General features: G+C 41.4%; 1 protein-coding gene across 1 annotated transcript in view; it reads right to left on the reverse strand.

Annotated features, from left to right (window-relative positions):
- The window catches only part of LOC106490283 (sodium channel protein type 5 subunit alpha), a 173,903-nt gene that overhangs the window by 109,411 nt on the left and 45,997 nt on the right, over window positions 1-18,495 (reverse strand). Inside the window, exons 8-11 of the mRNA XM_067291977.1 lie at window positions 10,218-10,359; window positions 8,993-9,190; window positions 4,500-4,682; window positions 1,705-2,106 (exon numbers count right to left, since the gene is read on the reverse strand). Of these exons, the coding sequence (XP_067148078.1) occupies window positions 1,705-2,106; window positions 4,500-4,682; window positions 8,993-9,190; window positions 10,218-10,359 (925 nt within the window). The remainder of the gene's footprint in view (window positions 1-1,704; window positions 2,107-4,499; window positions 4,683-8,992; window positions 9,191-10,217; window positions 10,360-18,495) is intronic.

An 18,495-nucleotide genomic window follows, 5' to 3' on the forward strand; every position in this document is an offset into this window, starting at 1 on the left:
GCTGGGAGAGCCTCAACAGCCTGCAGAACTGTTTTTCTTACAGAAAAAAAGGGGGACATCCACTGCTCATCTACCAAAGCCTTTCTGATTTGGTTCAGATTTTTATTTTTTAAGAAATACACCCTTTCTTCCATAATTACTCCATCTTGCAGTTTATTTCATGCCAAGCTAAGTCCAGGAAGAGTCTGCTGTGTACAAATGGTGTTTCTATTGCTCAGCTATCTAGTGACCACTCTCAAGGCTGGTCTGCCTTGTCTGAAGAGAATAAAAATGCGTGTACCAAAGTGCTAAATAAACAAAGGTGTGAATATCTGAAAAAGAAGCTACAGCCTCAAAATTGTCGCCAAAACAGAGAATTCTCATACCCACATAGCTTCTCACACAAAGAGCTATCTTTCCTTGAATTTTCACAGTGCAACTGTGTTTGCAGGACTACAGGGAATGCCCGGATAGGTGAGGAAAAAAAAAATCAATCCAAAGCTTGAAAGGGAAGAAGCTGCTTGGCTTTATAGAAAAAGCTACTTCTCAATTTACTGATAATCTGACACCACGGCTGGGATCCATCTCACTTGCCTTTCTCTTCAGGAAATATCTTGCCTAATACACGTTAGAATTTCATTTGCTTTTTTCCCCCACCCTGATGTAACCCAAGGTTGGCACGCACTCACTCTGAGTGGGCTTGAATCTCCCCTAACTTTAGACATATGCAATATAGATATCTGTGGCTGAGTTAACGACCCTGGGCTCCTCTTGTAGGTAAAGAACAGAAACAGGCACTTCCGGGGAGACAAATTTATCTGACCTATTTTAGATCTCCACTCTGAGATGAAATAAACGCTGCCCCTTAACCAAAGTGACTAGATCTCCATTGCTTTAAAGACTGTTCAGGGTGAGGAGCTTCAGACGTTTACCTTTACTGAGATCAGTTCCCACTGCATTAAGCTGGAGTGGGTCTAGTACGAGAAAAGGCATGGCTTGTCCATATTGCCCTGCCTGTGCAGCAGTTATTTCCAAAATGGCAGCTCATGATTTTCTAAGTGAGTTCACACTCAGGTCCTAATGGTATCAGCTGTAATATTTTTATTTACAGCCTTATTGAGAATTTTTGCAATGGTGGCCCTTTGCAACAAAGATCTTGGAAATATGGAAAAGGCTTGAAAGATGTTGATCATCTGCTCATCTGTCCTGAGCTTTATTGGAACTGGATGCTAAGCTCTTCTGGGAACTACTTTTGGGCTGTAAGAACTGCCCTCCTCAAGCAGTTATACAGAAGACCAAAGGTGAGATGCAAACAAGTAGAAAGCCGTGGGAGAAAGGCAATCTCGAGACTGAAAGACTCACACTGAGTCATTTTAAAAACATCATTTTTTAGCCACTGGACAATGTCAGATATTCAAATGCTAAAAGGAACCAACTTAAAAAATGTCCCTACAAGAAAAGAAAAGAAAATTCATATGAAACCCAAGATTTGCCTCCAGCCATCTCTGAAGAGTAAGTCTCACCAGAAGTCATGAACTTGTCTCATGCTGCACTAGACACCAGTTATTGTAGGAGTTAGCCCACTGTCTTCCCACCCTGTCTAGGATGGTGAGTTTGGGTTTCCACTGCAGACTGTGTATTGTGTAAATAAATTACAGCAAACTCCAACAACATTTAGAAGGAAACAAGAGCATGAATCACATACAAAAGTTATAAAGTACTCACCAGGTCGCCTGTCCCAGGTTTTTCCATAATAACTGGGGGGAGCAGTAACCCTGCAGGAGAAGTAGGGTCTGAGTTGAGTGCCCCGGTGCCTCCTCCTATCAGGGAAACCACACCATTGCAATCCACTGAGCTGTTCCTTTTGCCCGTCTGGGTGTAGTTGGGAGTAGTCGGGTGAGAACTATGGCTCACTTGACTTTGAACGCTTGGACTCCTCCCAAATCTTGGAATTAAGACAGAGCCTCGGTGGCTTTCATTTTCCCCAGGAGTGCTGCTCTCGTCATCGGCAAAATCTGTTTCGGAGCCAGTGTCTCTGCCACGGAGTTGGAAACTGAATACGCTTCCGTGGCTGGTTCTGCGCTTCACCAAGTTTGCACTGGGATCATAACTAATGCCAAGGAGAGTCTAGAAACCCCCAGAAAGGAAAAAGGGGAAAGAGAAACAACATTTTGCAACACGTTTTCAGGAGCAAGGAAGGTCTGGGGAGAGCGGTAAGTTCCATTTTAAACCAAGTGTTTCAGAGAGAAAGATTTAATTATATGTGTTCAACCTTTGCAAAGTTAAGAGGTTGAATAATCATTCCTAGCCATAAGGTATTTGTCTAATACATGACAGTTAAAGATGTACTGAAATAGAAGGGGTCAAGGTGGCATTTGCCTCGTAGAGTGATACTTCCTTTGCTTCTACTCCCTCCCCATCTGATAAGTGCCAAAGGATGTGGGAAGGCAGCATAAGGAGTAGAAGACAGGAGCAGGCAAGGGGATCCAGCTCCAGTTTACTGCATAATCAGACATCTTCATAACAGCTAGGGAAGGAACGTTGCAGTGGGAGGACAAGAGATAAAGAAATAGGGCAGGAAATGAACTGCAGGGAAAATGAGAAGAAGAGGGAAGAAGAAGAAGCAGAATACGACGGAAGAAGGTGATAAGGGGGAAAAAAAAAGAAGAGCAAGAAGAGGGATATGATTTAATAGTTTGTAGAATGATTATCCCAATGCACATATCTGCTTTAAGGGTAGGTAACCTCAGTACACAGCAGTCTTCCTTACACCTAAATATCAGCCTTGACGATCCACTTTGATGTCTGCTAGTGAGAGTGCAATTCTGATGGAGTATCAGAAAGACATAGCCAAGCACTAAATACACCTACACACTGACAGAGTGAAAAGGATGTTCAGAAAATGCATAAGGAATTCAAGTCTATCCCCTTCCCTCATAGCTGTGAAGAGGAAATTCATGGAATAAGAGCATTTAGGCAGAACATACTTTTGGTTTTATCGCCTGTATCAATTTTCCAGCTTCTTCAGAACTTTTCAATGAGCCAGGTATATATGAAGAGAGGTCAGATCTCCACAGTATCCACAAACCAGCCAAACCAAAGGAGCCTGATTTCATTTCGCACTGTATCTTACACCACTAAATTATGTAATGATACTATTTTGTGACACTGGTACAAGGAAGAGTACAAAAACCAGGTCCATGCTAACTAAAAACAACTCATTTGGACTGCTACCAAATTTTAACTGGTCAAAAATCCATGCTTGGGTTTCCGTGACACAGTCATTGAGACTGATTTCTGATGGCAACACACTTACAGCTGCTCAGATTGCATCTGAATGATGACTCAGCCTCACCCCCTCCAACTATGCCAGACACAGCCTTACAAAGAAGATTTACTATAAGCTTTGAAATGTGTCTCCTGTGTCTCTCATGCATATGACATCCAGGGGCGAAAAGTGAAAACAAGAACTATTAATCTAAGAAACAAACTGGCAATGCACAGCTCCAATCCATGCTCATTCTGGTATGTGGTGCCTTGAGACCTATCCAGAATGAAGCTAAAGAGCAATTCTAGCTTTAACAAAGGTATAATTAGTAATGCAACCCAGTCACCCAATGAAACAACAACAAAACCTATTAAAAAAACATGTAAAAAATACATGTCATTTACAGAAATCCAGCTCTATGTAAATTTTGTGAGCTGGGGAGTCATTAATTGGTCACATTTACTTACATCACTTGCATGTTTTCTATGAGTTTTTTATGGCTGCCAAATATCCCTAAATTCACCGACAACAAAATATTAAAAGACTTAGCCCATTACATGGCTATTCAAAAAAACAAACAGACTGATTTAAACTTTGCCCTCAGTTAAGCAAAGACGATTTATCTGAAGCTATTTATGATCATTTGATACATACAGTATGTGCAAATTCATATTCATGCATGTCAATAACATTTATTTAAACCCCTATTTAAGAACATCCTCACTCCATTTTTTTTCCTGAAATATAAAGTAGAAACAAGTGCCACAAAGTTTTGACTTGAAGGCAACTAGCAAAGGAATAGAAAAATGTTAATATCTTCTTTGTATATCATTAAAAATGCCCTCAGAGACAAGCTTCCTCCTTTCTCCTCCTCTCTTTTCTTTTTAAGCTGTGCATGTTTCTTGTAAGAATATTTTAGCTCTGGTAGGGATAGGATAGGTATAACCAGATGAATGAAATTAGAATAAGAAAATAAATCAGGTTGCGGGTAATCTTGAAGTGAAAAAAATAATAAAAATAAAATCAAAACAAAACAGATTCATAAGGATGTTTAATGGGCATTTTTAATTCATTTTGAAAATAAAATGCTAATATGTTTCCTTCTAACATAGAATGTCTGCACGTCAGCCATAATGTCAAATATCTGATTCTTCTTTACAGCTGAAAGTTTGAGTTTTAATTGTCTGTTCAGAGCTTGACCTATCCAGCAAAGTACACTGTGAAATAAGTGGCATTTCAGACCATGACTTACCATTCTCCTCTGACCATCATCGTATTCAGACCTGGGATTCCTTTGGTCTTCCCCATACTCTTCTGTTCCCAAAGACTTCTTTTTCTTTCGCCTATTTCTTCTTTCTTTAGCATTTTTGGATGCTAAAGGTGACATTTCCAAAGAGCTAAGTGACATTGAATCAATTCCTTTAGCAGCTAGTGCCTAAAAGAAAAGATGGTAGAAGGTGCAAGATGTATCATTTGGGTTTAGGATGCCAGTGAGAAGTAATAATTATTCTGTTCAACAATTATTTTTCATGATAAGTTTTAGGTTGTATAGGAGATAAATTAAAAATTCTAAGTGGTCATTCGTCATAAAATTATCTCAAGTGCCTGGAACTTGTCTTAATGTTTCTAACCTCTCCACTTAGCCATGAGGAGAATATACAATAAGTCCAAGCAATCCAAATTCCTAGTATAAATATACATGTGCAGGTCATGCTGCTATCCAGATCTACTCCAAACCTATGACAGAGCATTAGGAATGGCCATATAAAACCTGATTTATGTAGAACTCAAGGACAAGGTCCTCCTACATTTCACTAGAGGAACAGCCTGTGTGTACACATCTGCATGTGTGCACTGCACAGATACTCCCTGGAATAACACTTGTGCTTCCAGTTAGAGAGGTCTTGACTTGGAGAACGACAAGACTAACCTTCCCCTGAACTTCAGTCCCTCAAATTGAGAAAGCTGGACAGGAATGGAGCCACGCTGGCTGCTGGGAGCTTTCCTCTCCTACCACAGAGGGGTACTAGTAACTGCAGGCAGTTCAGCTGACACTTTTTTGTAAACGCTTATCCCAAGCAGCAGCACAGACAGCTATGATCAGAGATCCAATGAGAAAACCATGGGCTTAACTGGAGATAAGGTGGACTTTGCTACCCATATGCTTCAGTGCTGTGCTGGCTATCTTACAGGATCACTGCAGGAACTTGCTGATAACGGACAATCTGCTGGAAACTCAGCAGAAGCCAATTTCAAAAGCCTGAGCACACAAAGCAAGAGGCTTGAAAGCAAATGAACAGCCAAAAGGAGGAACCCGTATACTCAGAGGAAGCCGCAGCCCACGCTAGCGCACTGGATCTCCATTCAGGGTATGGGAGGGAGGAAAGTGAGGGCTCCTCTATCAAGCCAGCTCTGAGCACAAAGCACAAGGTCAGGTTTGGAGAAGCCGCTTGTCTCAGCAGTACCAACACCTCAGGCCTGGAGACAGGCCATTTGCAGAGCCCCAAGTCAGAATACATAAAATGAGTGAATTATATGTATATATAAGAAAAGAAACCTCTCCAGGTTCCCAAGAACAGGAGAAACCTATGAATCCTCAGTGCTATTGTCTGTAAGCCACTAGAATCAAACAGGCAATCAGCTCTCCGCAACAAAATACTCCCTTCCTCCCACAGGCATCAGTCCAAGGAAAGTGAAGGCACTTAACAGTCGTGTAAAGAATCAATCATGTATTTCAAGGAGTAGCGGTAGCTCTATCAAGCTGAGAGAGCAGCAAAACTGAATTCCTGTGGGAAATACCTTTCATGAGCAAGCTGCTTAGAGCAGAGAGGAGAAGGAGGGTTCAGACGCTAGTCTAGGCTATTGTTCTTTTTTTGAGTCAATTGATTTAATTGCTATGCTGAAGTGCTTTCTCCTCATAAAGATTCAGCTAGTCTTTTGGTGTTAAGTTCAGGTTTAGGAATGTGTTAGACCAATTGTACAAATTGACTGATAGACTCCAAGCACGGCTATCAATTATATTTGTGCTCCCTTTGTACTGGACAATGTAAAAGCTCATCAAGCAAGTTTCTTTCTTTTTTTTTTTTTCCCCTGATTGCCATCATATTTTATTTATCTAGAAAATATTGTAGGTTGTGCTATTTGGCTTGTTGTACCCTCACTGTTAATTAAGCTAATTTTCAGTTTCTTTGCATTTTCTTCCCTATTGCTTGGTTTGAAAAGTTTCTACCCTACGTGCTTTCTTTACTTGTTGAAAAAAATTTAGTCCTAATTGTTTCTCGGCATGGAGGATGTCCCCACATCCAGTCTATATCTACCCTTTTTGGTTTGGTTCCCATGACTGTGCTGGACAGTCTCCTGCCCCTCAGGCACTGCATGCCGTAACCCATTGTGTTAGCTCCAAGGAAACACCTGGGCAGAGAAAGGGATTGGGACTGAGCCTGCACGACGAGGATGGGTGGTGGCTGGACGATGGGACAGAAGTTTAACTCACAAGATCTCTGACACGGGGGTCATGCAGGGGATAGGACTTGAGGCAAGAACTCAGTGGTAGGGCAAACCCAAGAACTTGGGATAAAGGCTCTTCGGGTGAGACAGCTGAGATATTAGGCCTAGGGAAAGGAGCAATGGGTGGCGGAAAAACCAAAGAGGCTGGAGAAGACAGGGAGAGAGCTGGGGGAAAACAAGTGGAAGTGTCCCTGTCCATTGCAACATGTTGCTCCACTGAGCGTAGAATACAAGATAAGTCTCCCAGATCCCACCAAACCTCTCCTGTTCACAGACAGGTACAAAATTATCCCAATCAGGAGTCAGCCTGCAGGACGCCCACAGACCCTTGAGGCTGGCAGCAGCAAGGCGGTTCTGGAAAGGATCTTGCTTTGCCCTAGCTGCCTGATGGCACCACTGCCAGGGACAGCTGAAGGCTACACAGTGTGGCAGACCACCCGGTTCATTTTCCTGAGCCTCCTCTTCAGGATATCTAATTTGAGTTGTTGGGGTTTGATTCATAGAATTACTGAGCTTCACATGAAGTTGTGGAGAACTGTATCTTGTAGATAAAAAGTGACAGGCGATAGTGCCCAGGCATCTCAGACACCCCAAAACTGGTGAATATGTTTGACTTTAATCTCTCTTTTCCTGAGTTTCCTCTCCATAAAATTGGGATAATACTCCAAGAGTATTGCAAACACACATGAATGTTTTTGAAGCACACAGAGTTTATGCAGTGACAAGAGCCACTGAAAAAACCTCTGAAGATGTTAGTCATTTTGTCTTTGAAGCAGGCTTTGAACAAAATGACTGAATAAGGAACAGCATGCTTGAGTAGGCCTAAGGCTACATAGCAAATGATGAAAAAGTGAAGAGCTGCTCTTGAGTCATGCACTGTCCACCTTTTGTACTGTGTAGGGCACAGGAAAAAATAGACATGATCATGTGAGAAAAGACTATGCTATAAAGCATATACATAAAAGGAACAAATTAGGTTTGCATGAGCAGCCTTCATTTTGTCACATTCTGACTTTCAGGGCTTACTGTTCCTTTTTTGTGTACATACATGCAGGCTTAACTGAAATCAAAGTCTTCAAAAGGAAATTCTTAAGTATCTTTAATTATAGCTGGGGCTACCAGAGTTGACTGTTATTAGGAAGACTCTGCTGGAGTCAAAACACATGAAAATTTGTATAAAATAGGTATGAGTTGGAGCTCAATTTACTCCCTAAGGTTATGGTAGAAAGTTATTCTGTTCAAAGTGTCTATATATGGACTAAATTGCATCTACCTATTACTTAAACCATCAAAGTAGATCTTTAAAAGGACTTAGCCGATGCATAAGCTTCTACTAACACTTTATCAAGGATGAATTGTATTTTCTATTTTCTTTCCAAGGATTTAAATGGGCTTTGGATTAGGCCCCTGAAGCCATACGTACCCAAAAGAAAATTATGTATATTAGTTTATATTGTGTATCAAGGATTTATTTCTCTGAACTACAGTGCTGCATGTTATTTCAGACTAATTTTCTTATTGTCTTCTTGTTCACAGCACCTAAAATGTTCTCTTCAGTCAGTTAATAAAGACTTTCTACCCCACACAAACCACAGGCAAATTAACTAACTCTATTAAGACTATATTGTTACAGCCATGCTTTGGCCTCCCTGTTTTGCTCAAACTTACGACATGACATTAAACCCATATCCTTTGCATAATGAGCAAAACTTAACCTCGTGATCTGCCTGTTCATTTGTTCAGGTACAAAGACATATATGTTTCAAACTGGTCGCCCTCCATCTTTATCTTATCAGGCAGTTGGGTGTTAATGGCTGTTTGAATGAAACAGCGTGGAAATGAACATGAACTAAAGCTCAGGAGGAAGAACGTTCAGCCAGGGCTATGACTGAGCTACCAAGGTCGCTGGGCTGTGCTCAGATGCAGATGTAGTTGCATCATCATGGAAACATTTTTTATGTCAGCCAATATAACTTCCTCTGCTGGTATGGGCTAGTACAGTTAAACCGGTACAGCTCTGGATATGTAAATCCTAAATGGCCCCTATCCTAGCAGGAAGAGCCATCATTTTTCTTTTAGAAAGGATTGTAATTACTCTGTCCTGGATAATAAACATTAAGCTGTTTTCAGGCAAACTCTTATCTCAGTGATCACATAAATGTAAAATAAAGAGAATGTGAATCTCAAGGTACTGACTGTTCAAGTTACCCAAGGCTAATCATGTCATAGCTTACAGACCTCCTGCTCTTTCTTTAACATCTCCATGGCTTCCCGAAACTTCCTTTCCTTCTCCTCTGTTTCAGCAATAGTGGCTTGGTTCTGCTCTTCATAAGCCATGGCTACAACAGCCAGAATCAGATTGACCAAATAAAATGAGCCCAGGAAGATGACCAGCATAAAAAAGAGCATGTAGATCTTCCCAGCAGATCTTAGAGTCTGTAAACACAAAAATTAAAAGGCTAACACTTGCTTACAACGCTTTTCAAACAAACAAACAAACAAAAACAACTTTCATAAAATGTTTTTAGAAACTTAGATTTACAGTATTATTTCATTCTGCCATTGTTAATAGTCTGAACAGAATCCCTGTCAGGACAAATGAAAACCACATTCAAGGAAATAAGCTTCTCATAAAGAAATTTTTATGCTGCAGTCAAAAAATTCTATGTGCCTTGCAGTAAAATGCAAGGATGTTTTCCTCCTTTGCCAAACACCTTTGCTGGATTTCTTTGAGAGTAGATAGTTTAGCTTCCCTCACATAGCTCAATCTATTTTTGTCCTGTGCATAGAGACTTTCCAAGCAGGATTCATCTTGTTTCCCTTTAGGTGTCTACAGTCTAGGCCCCTTTACTATCAGTGGGGAAAAATAGATACTTTCAGGGTTTAATTTATTATAAATTCAATTTTAGACATCTACTTCAGGATAAAGAACCTGGGCTCCATTGACTGTGTTGCCTGGTTCTCCACCAGATTTATAGACATAAATGGAATTTAGTGTAACAGGTTGAGCTTTTTATGGATACCTCCCATGGTCAAGGACCTGATGATGGTGACAGAAACCACTGTCTGCTATTATAGGGTCAAATAACAAAAGGGCTTGGTGTTATTTGCCATGGCATTTCCAACCTTCCTGAGTTACACCAGCCACCAAACAATCATTATGTGTTGATGTGATATCTTTATTAAGTGGCAAACTTCATTCAGATTCAGGTAAATTACTCATTCAAAGCTTCTTTCTCTAAGTATCAATTTTCCCCTTCCTCCCCAAACACCCAGTTTAATGTCTTTTGGTATCATCACTCCTAAGAAATTAACTGTAGCAATTGATGGTTCTTGCCCACAACACAGAGGACAATTCATCTAATGACTATCTTTTTTTTTTTTTTTTTAATTATTGCATATTTAACTGTAACAGGAGATGTGTTTATTTTATATTTTAAAAATTTACAAAAAAATCTCATACCTGTTGATAGAGACGTTCCCAATAATCCTGGGTCATAAGACGGAACAAAGAGAGAAAGGCCCAGCCAAAAGTGTCAAAGCTTGTGTAACCATGGTCAGGATTTTCCCCAGCCTTCAGGCATATATATCCCTCAGGGCACGTGCTGAAAAACATGAGACAATAAATGAAGCATATTATAGATGGCTTCAGTGAGGAAGAACTGATTTCCAAGGCATCATACTGAATGCTTTTGGTTATAGGCTCACAGGTAAATTCTTCCACTGGGTGAAAACACAGGAAACACACACAGGTGTATGCTAACTTCACAGTACCAAAGAACTTTGCGATATTATTTTTTCTTTGAAAGGACAAACTGAGAAATGATAACCATCGCTTGAGCTGCAATGGCAAATGAGTGCCTAGTATTTCAGGTATTTGAAATAGATAGGAGTTAGGGGCTTAAGCAGGGGTTTAGTGTTTAAATATCTTTGCTATCTTGGCAGTCATTCCTAATTAAAATCATAAACTAGGTACCTTCTATGACAGTTCTGGATACTACTGTGATGGTGAACCAGCTTTTCAGGTTTAGTGGTCTGTCACTGGCTGGACTACATCAGTGTACATCATCTGAGCACCTTCCACCCCCTCACTGCTTACCATGCATCCACCCTCTGCTGACCTTGCATCCACCCTCTGGAAGGATTAAATCTTTAATCTAAGGTACTCAACCCTTTGTTCGAGTCACCAGAATAGCCTGGGATGATGACATCTTTTTCTGTTTCTCCCAGGAATTTTTTCTTCTTGTGTGTCTTGTGTCCCTTGTTAAATGGCATGTAGGTGGCATGACTATCACTGACTCTCATTTAAACTGTGATACTCCTTACCATTGATGTTCTAACCCCTATGCCAAAAAAAAAAAAAAAGAGAGAGAATACTCTCTGCTTTAGAGCTAACGATGGTACTATGCAAGTACTCAGTTCCATCATCACATGAAATGTAAGGTGGAAGAGACAGCCTGGCTCCCCATGTCCCCCTCTCCCTCTCTGTAGGCAACTGCATGATAAATGTTTAGTCAAAAGATCTACCCCACACACCTCCGGCATAGCACAAGCCACTAGACACTTCCCAATTGTAAGAAATTCCCTGCAAGAAATTTAACACATCCAGTAATAGGCCAAACCTTACTGCTCTATAGTACCATAAGAAACAAATATGAGATCAAGGCATCGCCAACGCCCTAAACACCTGCAATATTAGAGCATTTGTTAGGTAGGAACCGCCTAACTAGCTGGAAAGTGGATCTCAGCAGAACTTGCAGTTTCTGTTTCTGTTCTTCTTATGCTTCAGATAGGGAAGATTTGGTGCAAATTCTAGTTGACACAGCTAGGGATGGTCAGGGATGGTTAGGGAAGAACAGGGCTTGTGAAAGCACTTTGACAGAGACCAGAGGCATTGGCAGAAACCGACTGCCAAGCAGGAGGTTGTTAACAGAGCAACACTCTCTGCTCTGGCAGATGGTGAGCTTGAAACTCCACCTGTCAGAAGGAGGAATCAAGGTTTTCTGAACTGTCTTCAGACAGGCTGATTACTGAGTAATATCCAGTCACTTGAGCTGAAACAACACTTCACCAGTCACGTGGAGCGTGTCCAATGTGTACAGCTTTTAATTTTTTTTCTGCCATTAAAAACCCCCAGAGTGTTTCAGCCACTGCTGTTTTCTAGCAAAGCAGAATATTGCCATAAATCAAACTGAAAAGCGGTAATATAAATAATGAAAAGTAATAATAATGCAATAGTAATGAAATGCCACCCAAAAAAGAAATTGATTCCTGAGGAAGCAGAGTGTGTCTCACTATGAAAATCAAGGACTTTTTGAAAAGACATAGCAATTATATATTGATAGAGATCAAATCTTTATAGCACAGGGTAGCAACCCTGGATTGCATGTTGAGATGAGAATACATTGCTATAGGTTTTGAAGTTACAAATCTCCTACAGTGTCAGCCACCAACATTAGACATTCAACAACACTTTAAGCAGCTTAATCTAATATTTAAAAATTTGTGCTTGACTAATGATAAGTCTGCTTTGAACACTGAAAAAGGAATGCTGAAGCATTGCAAGATGTTGCCATATCCATATTTGCAGTGGACTATAGAAAGAGCAAGAAAATGAAAAAGAACTGTTTATGTTTAATAAAATGTAATATATAAGTGTGAATATAATAAGTGATTCTGTCAGCTTAGGTAGAGCCAAGTTAGTTTAAATCAGTTGAGAATTTAGAAAACAGTAAGTATATCTCACAAAGGAAGAAAATAGAGACACTTTTAATTTTTTCACTGCCAACCTAGAAGTGCCTCCTCCCAGAGCCTTCCTACTTTGGCTTCCTATTGTTTCCTGATCAGAGACAGAGCTGAGTAAAAATTAAAGTAGCATTACTGAGTTAAGAGAGAAGAAAATGCAGAAATTCCAGCTATGTTTTTTTTTCTTTCTAAAATATGCATATGCACCCTGAATTTCTGTGGTATATCCATGTCCTTGTTTACCGCAGCCTTTTAATTAAATCTCCTATCTCCCAAGGGCAGCATCTGCTATCAGGATCTGCCATTAGACTTCTGCCTCTGATCCACTGCTACAACATACAGTGTCCACGACGTGCTGCTGATGTTATTGAAGAGCTCCGAGGAGTGGATCCTCTGGATTTCTAAAAAAGAAACTTGCTCTGCTCACTTGTGCAAAGACATCATGTCCAAACAGGACATGAAAATCCTTGTAAGACTTGGTTCTTTTCCCATGAGAAACTGACTGTGTTGATTCCATTGGCTGGAAACTTAGTCCAGAGATGGACTAAGTTGGATTATGGAGAGATGGATTGTGTCCAGAGGTGGAGAGATTTTCCTTAGTCTTTCACTGAAGACCTACCCCAAGCGGCTCCACTGAGCTGGTCTCACTGCTTGAATTTTGAAGTTATTACATACAGTTGAGTACATCTGTGATAGACTTGAGAGATATTACTTTAATAGTGAACTTAAGCCTAGGTTGGACAGCAGGTTGGAAATTAAGTTTCACCTAAGATAAGTTGTCAATATCTTAGGCAAAATGGAAGTTTTGCCATTGTTTTCAATGCGAGCAAGACATTTCCCTCTCAATTTCTTCAGGCTGTGAAATCTCCCCAATCACCCTTATGAGTGAATGAGCACTGTGGTTGAAAGAAAGGGAAATACTGGGAGTATCTGCACTCAGATCTACTCTCATATGAACTTCTTCGCACCACGAGATCAGAGTCTACAGACTCTTAGAGTCACTGCCAACATTGCTGACTGGGGAGACTCCATTTCAAAGTAGATTAGAGCATCTGATAAAAGTAATTTACTAAAATTGCTTGGAAAGCCCTAGTAAATGGAGATACAACTCCTCTTACTATGAAAGTGAACAATGGTACCTCAGACTAATATTTTCTGTTTATAATACAGTTAGTATTTTTGCATGTTTATTTTTGTCTTTACGTGTCTCTAAAACCTTTTCCACTCAGCACTAGATTGCTGGTGTGAAAAGAACTGTCTGACTCTGCAATGAATGTACGTGGTACTCTAATGTTATGTTCAGCAGTCAGAACATTCAAACGAGGTGTTTTCAGCACAAAAAGCATGAACTTCAGTTAGAAAATGCTATTAACATTAGATCCCATCCCTCTTATGAAGACTAGACACTTGAGACAAAATCCTTTACTTTTCTACTTCTTACACTTGCTCACCCTCTTTTGTAGCCGACAGAAGTGGTAACCCGCGGGTCGTGGGAAAACTTTAAACACTATGAGAAAAAGAAAATGCTGCTTCCTAGAAAAATGCTCTACAGAAACTTAGGTGGAAGATTCTCACATAAGAATATTATTCTGGAACTGACACCATTTCCTCCAAGGACTTTTTTAAGGAGTCTCAGGATTTTGCTGAAGCATCTTAGACAAATAATGTTAAGTCTTCCCCTTTGGATGTTTTAGCAAAGTCTTTAGCTTCTGTTCCCTATGGAGAAGCATTTCACAGGATTGCACTCTCCTCAGATGCACAACGATGGGCGATGACAACAAACTACATAAATACAACATCCTTCACAGGAGCCTCACAGGATGCTGTTCAATTCATCACAATAAAATTAGTGTCATTGATTCAGAAAAGTTAAAAGCATCAGTCTACCTACCCATCCATCAGGCTGTAATCACCATTTTGAGCTGGCATTGGTACAGGAAATTAAAGAACACAAGAAACAGCTTTGTTTTAAGTAACATAGATTGGGAATGCCAGAGAGTTATAGCTGAGGGGCATAATTACAAAATGCTCTGGCTCAAGACTTTAATCTCAGCAAGCCAAGTAACCTGCTGATCCAGACTGTAGTGGCCAATATGGCTGTGCAATAAAAGATTCTTAAACAACCATATGCTGGATTGTAACATTTAGATTCTGAAAATACAGAGAGGGCTGTCCATGTGTTACTAGGTATTAGCAATAAACAGTTGCTAATGTCAGCTATGACATCTGTAAAGTAAAGTCTGTACTTTGACATTGGTTGCAAAAGCACACTACACCTTGCTACATAGAATTGCTTATAAAAGAAGCAAAAATTGGAGGGAAAGGGAATCTCCCTGCCAAAAAAACAAAACAAAACAAAGCAAAACACCAAAACTCAAAAAGACCCCAAACCACTTTGGGGTAAAAGATTTTTAGTGTTTCTGCTAAGGGCACAGCCTGAGGCCAAGAATTCAAAATAAAAAGCTGAAAAGTTTATAGTTGAAGTCTTTGACACATGGCTAATTCTAATGGAATGAAAACCACCCCTGCGTGAGTACAACGGGATTTCAAAGCGTGGAAATAATAGCTGGAAGGAGAGCAGGTACCCATGGCCTCCAAGGTATGCTGATGCTCACATCCTTCGACCGGCCTCTTTGTGCTGAAGTCCTCAGTGCTACGAAGGAGAGGCCTGAACCTCCTCAGGACACAGGTCCCAGTGCTTTTCTCCGCACTTTCCATGTTTTCTTCCCCTCCCTTGGCTTTGAGGGAGGAAACCAGCAGTCAGACAGGGAGCACGTAACAGGTGATGTTTGATTGTTACCAAGACAGATCCTTAGGCTAATATTCGCTCTTACCTGACAAGATGAAACTACCCTTTCTGAAACAGGGCAAGATTTAAAAATAAATGGATGTTGTAAGGGTGACTATCCACATAGGAGAAATGGACTGAAAGGGAGCGAGCCCAGCACCATCCCAGCCAGGGCCGGACATCGCAGCTGGTGGGGTTCAGTCTGCCTGAAGCTCGTAGGTCACTCTCCTTCCTCTGTTCTTTCTTGTTTTGCTATATTAAAGACTCATCGTAGTTAGAGGGTCTGACTTGCAGCTCTCCATTAATTACCATCTAAGGCACTGCAAGAGCCAACACTCAACTCGCAGAGGCACGTTTCACATTGGTGAGGCCTGACTGCAAGCCCCCAGCAGCTCTCATTCCAGGTGCCTGAGGGGTCAGAGAGAATTTGAAGGGCATTTTTTTTAAAACAAGTGGTGCCAACAATCTGAAAGGAGGAAAGTGCAAGCAAATCCAACCAAACATTGTGGGAAAAAAAAAATTAAAAGAGCTCAGAATAAAGGACAGGAACAACCAAGTGCTGAAACTGGAGGAGCAAATGGAAGGAGGCTCACAGCAGCAGGCTTGCTTAGAGGCTCAGAGCACCCATTGACCTGTGCATGGCACTGGCTTGAATACACAAAACAAGTTTCAGACTCCCCCACTGGCTACGTGTTCAAGCACATAGAAAACCAGTGGTTTTGAGATACCAACCCCTTTGCACACACATGAGGATAAGGAAGAGGAAAAACTCCCTCTGCCCCAGTGTGGCTTTCTTAGACTTCACGCAGCAGCAAGGTAAGCAAACTTGCATGTGTCCTCATGCGATCGGGTGGCCAGACACTGGATTTGCTGCCTACCCCATTAACCAAAATATAGGCCAATAATCTATCATCATAAACAAAATGATAGATTGCTCTTTAATGAAGAATGCAACCTGTAGTCAGTCAGCTTCTCTTACGTGGCTGATGAGCCTATTACAGCTTTGGCTAAGAGGTAATAGCTACCTACCCTTAAGAACTGAGTGGATTTGGATTTAATCCCTACTGCCACTATTAACTAGAGACATGATCTTCCAAATACTCAACCGATCCCTAGGAGTGGAGACTACTGATGTTGCCCCTGAAATCTGTAGCTATATAATACAAAAAGTTGCCCCTATAGCCCCTGCAGCATCTTTCAGGTGACAAACTTGCTTTCCTGTGGTTCTTATATGCATTCAAGAGTCTTCCTCACCATGAGCAAGCCATCCTGATCCTAATATCATTGTAACCAATACAGAGTAGAGAGAAAAGCTTATGCTATTTACATCAGAATCTAGTTAAACTCATTTAAGATGTGCTGTACAGTCTGAAGGATTGATATTGCTTATTAAACCAGCATGTAATTGGGTCATAAGCTCTAACAGTTTAAGCAATACAGTTCATTCTTTACAAAATACAATCACTTTGGTGATATTTAAAGCAGTCACATTTGGAAACTGAAGGCCCTTCCTCACTCCGCCAGCCTTTCCAGCCTTTCCCACCCATCAGCCAGCTGCCCCATTGGACCAAATCTGGTAAGCATTACAAGCACACCGGTCCATTAGTCACATGCCTGCGCTCCCAGGTAGCCCAATCCCTGGGATGGGCCTGTTCATGCTCTAAGTTTAACACAAACCCTACCAGACAGGTCACCCCTGACAAAGCTCACTCGTTCAGAGGTGACCTGTGACTAGTTGTTTCTCCTGACCTTTCCCATTCCTCACTCTCCCCAACAACACAATATATGCAACTACGAAGACCAAGCCAGGTCTTCATCCCAGCCGGTTCCTGGACTGCACCTCTGCAATACCACCCCTCCCAGCCAAGCAGTCTCTTCTCGCCCTACTTGTCCAGCACCGAGCACAACGAAGCTTCAATTGGAGGCCTTTTGGTACTCAGACAACACGTAAAAATGATAATAATACTGGCTTAGGTTCAGGCAGCTCAGAGCTGCAGTGGTCCTAATTGCCAGCAGCAGAATAAAAGCAATGACTCTGGGCGTTATTCCCTGCGTCAGGTCCGTGATTTCCAGCGCGGCTGGAGTCGCGTTGCACGGCACACTGGCTTTGTAGCCGGGGACTAACTGCGGTGGGAGAGCACGCTGTCTGACATGCTCTTCTGGCGGGCACGCAGGCTGCTGCAGGCACTCGAGTCTGCCAAGGACCGTCGAGAGCTGCAGCGCCAGGCTGGACACGGCAGCGACGGGGGAAACGCGGGAAGCGTTTGACAGCGGCACCGCTCCTCCGTGCAGTGTGTGTTTCGTCTCTATCCTTGAAGGGTGCGATAAGCCTTTGCAAGGAACTTTAAACCAGCGCGTGGAGGATGTATTAAAGCGAAGGAATGTTTTTACAGTTTGGAGAGATCAAAGTGCCGCATCGCTCTACGTGCCGTGAGTACTGCTGACAGTGTGTTGGCATGGAGAACTGAGCATGGAAATGTTGCTTTTGGTACTCATGGTAACTACGAAAACAGGTATCTGGTGTGGCTTTATGTGCTGGTATTAATTACCTTAGTAAAATGCCACAACACAAAAGAATACAAAGCTTTTTTTTTTTTTTCTTTCTTGCTTTTTTTTCCCCTCCCTCTAGTGATGCTGTAGAAAGAGTTAGGACTCCCTTAAAAACTTTGTGGACTATTGTATCACATGGTCCCTTTTATGTCCCCTACATGCCATAAGCTCAGTGACAGCAGGATTTACAAAACCGTACAGAATCCTGCCCCACTCTGTACATTACATTAATGCACCTTGTTAAGAAAAATCAAGGTCATAGCGAGGATAAAGGTAGCTAAAGTTTCTATAGCAACAGTTACTAGGATGCAGTTGCCAAAGGTGCTTTCTTGTTACATCCTGAAGTAGCTTTACTGGCTGCTTTTCCTTCCTGTTCACTAGTCTTTTTGGTAATATCAGTACAGACACGATGCAAATGCACTTTCATTGTCAGTACGATCTTGTAGACTACTCCTGCCCACGAGCTGAATATACAGTACATATCATGTGAGAGGAAAAAAAAAAAAATTAAGCAGTCTGACCTTGAGATCTGAAGAGGATACAACTGACTCAAAACACACACACTTTTCTGAGACAGCTGGCTCCCTCTTGTAGTTACGAGTGAAAAAGTGAAAAGAGCAAAGAGGTAAGTAGCTCTTTTTCTGCTTGTTTACTTTGC

The sequence above is a fragment of the Apteryx mantelli genome, chromosome 2 (genome assembly GCF_036417845.1).
Source record: "Apteryx mantelli isolate bAptMan1 chromosome 2, bAptMan1.hap1, whole genome shotgun sequence".
NCBI classification, from domain to species: Eukaryota; Metazoa; Chordata; class Aves; order Apterygiformes; family Apterygidae; genus Apteryx; species Apteryx mantelli.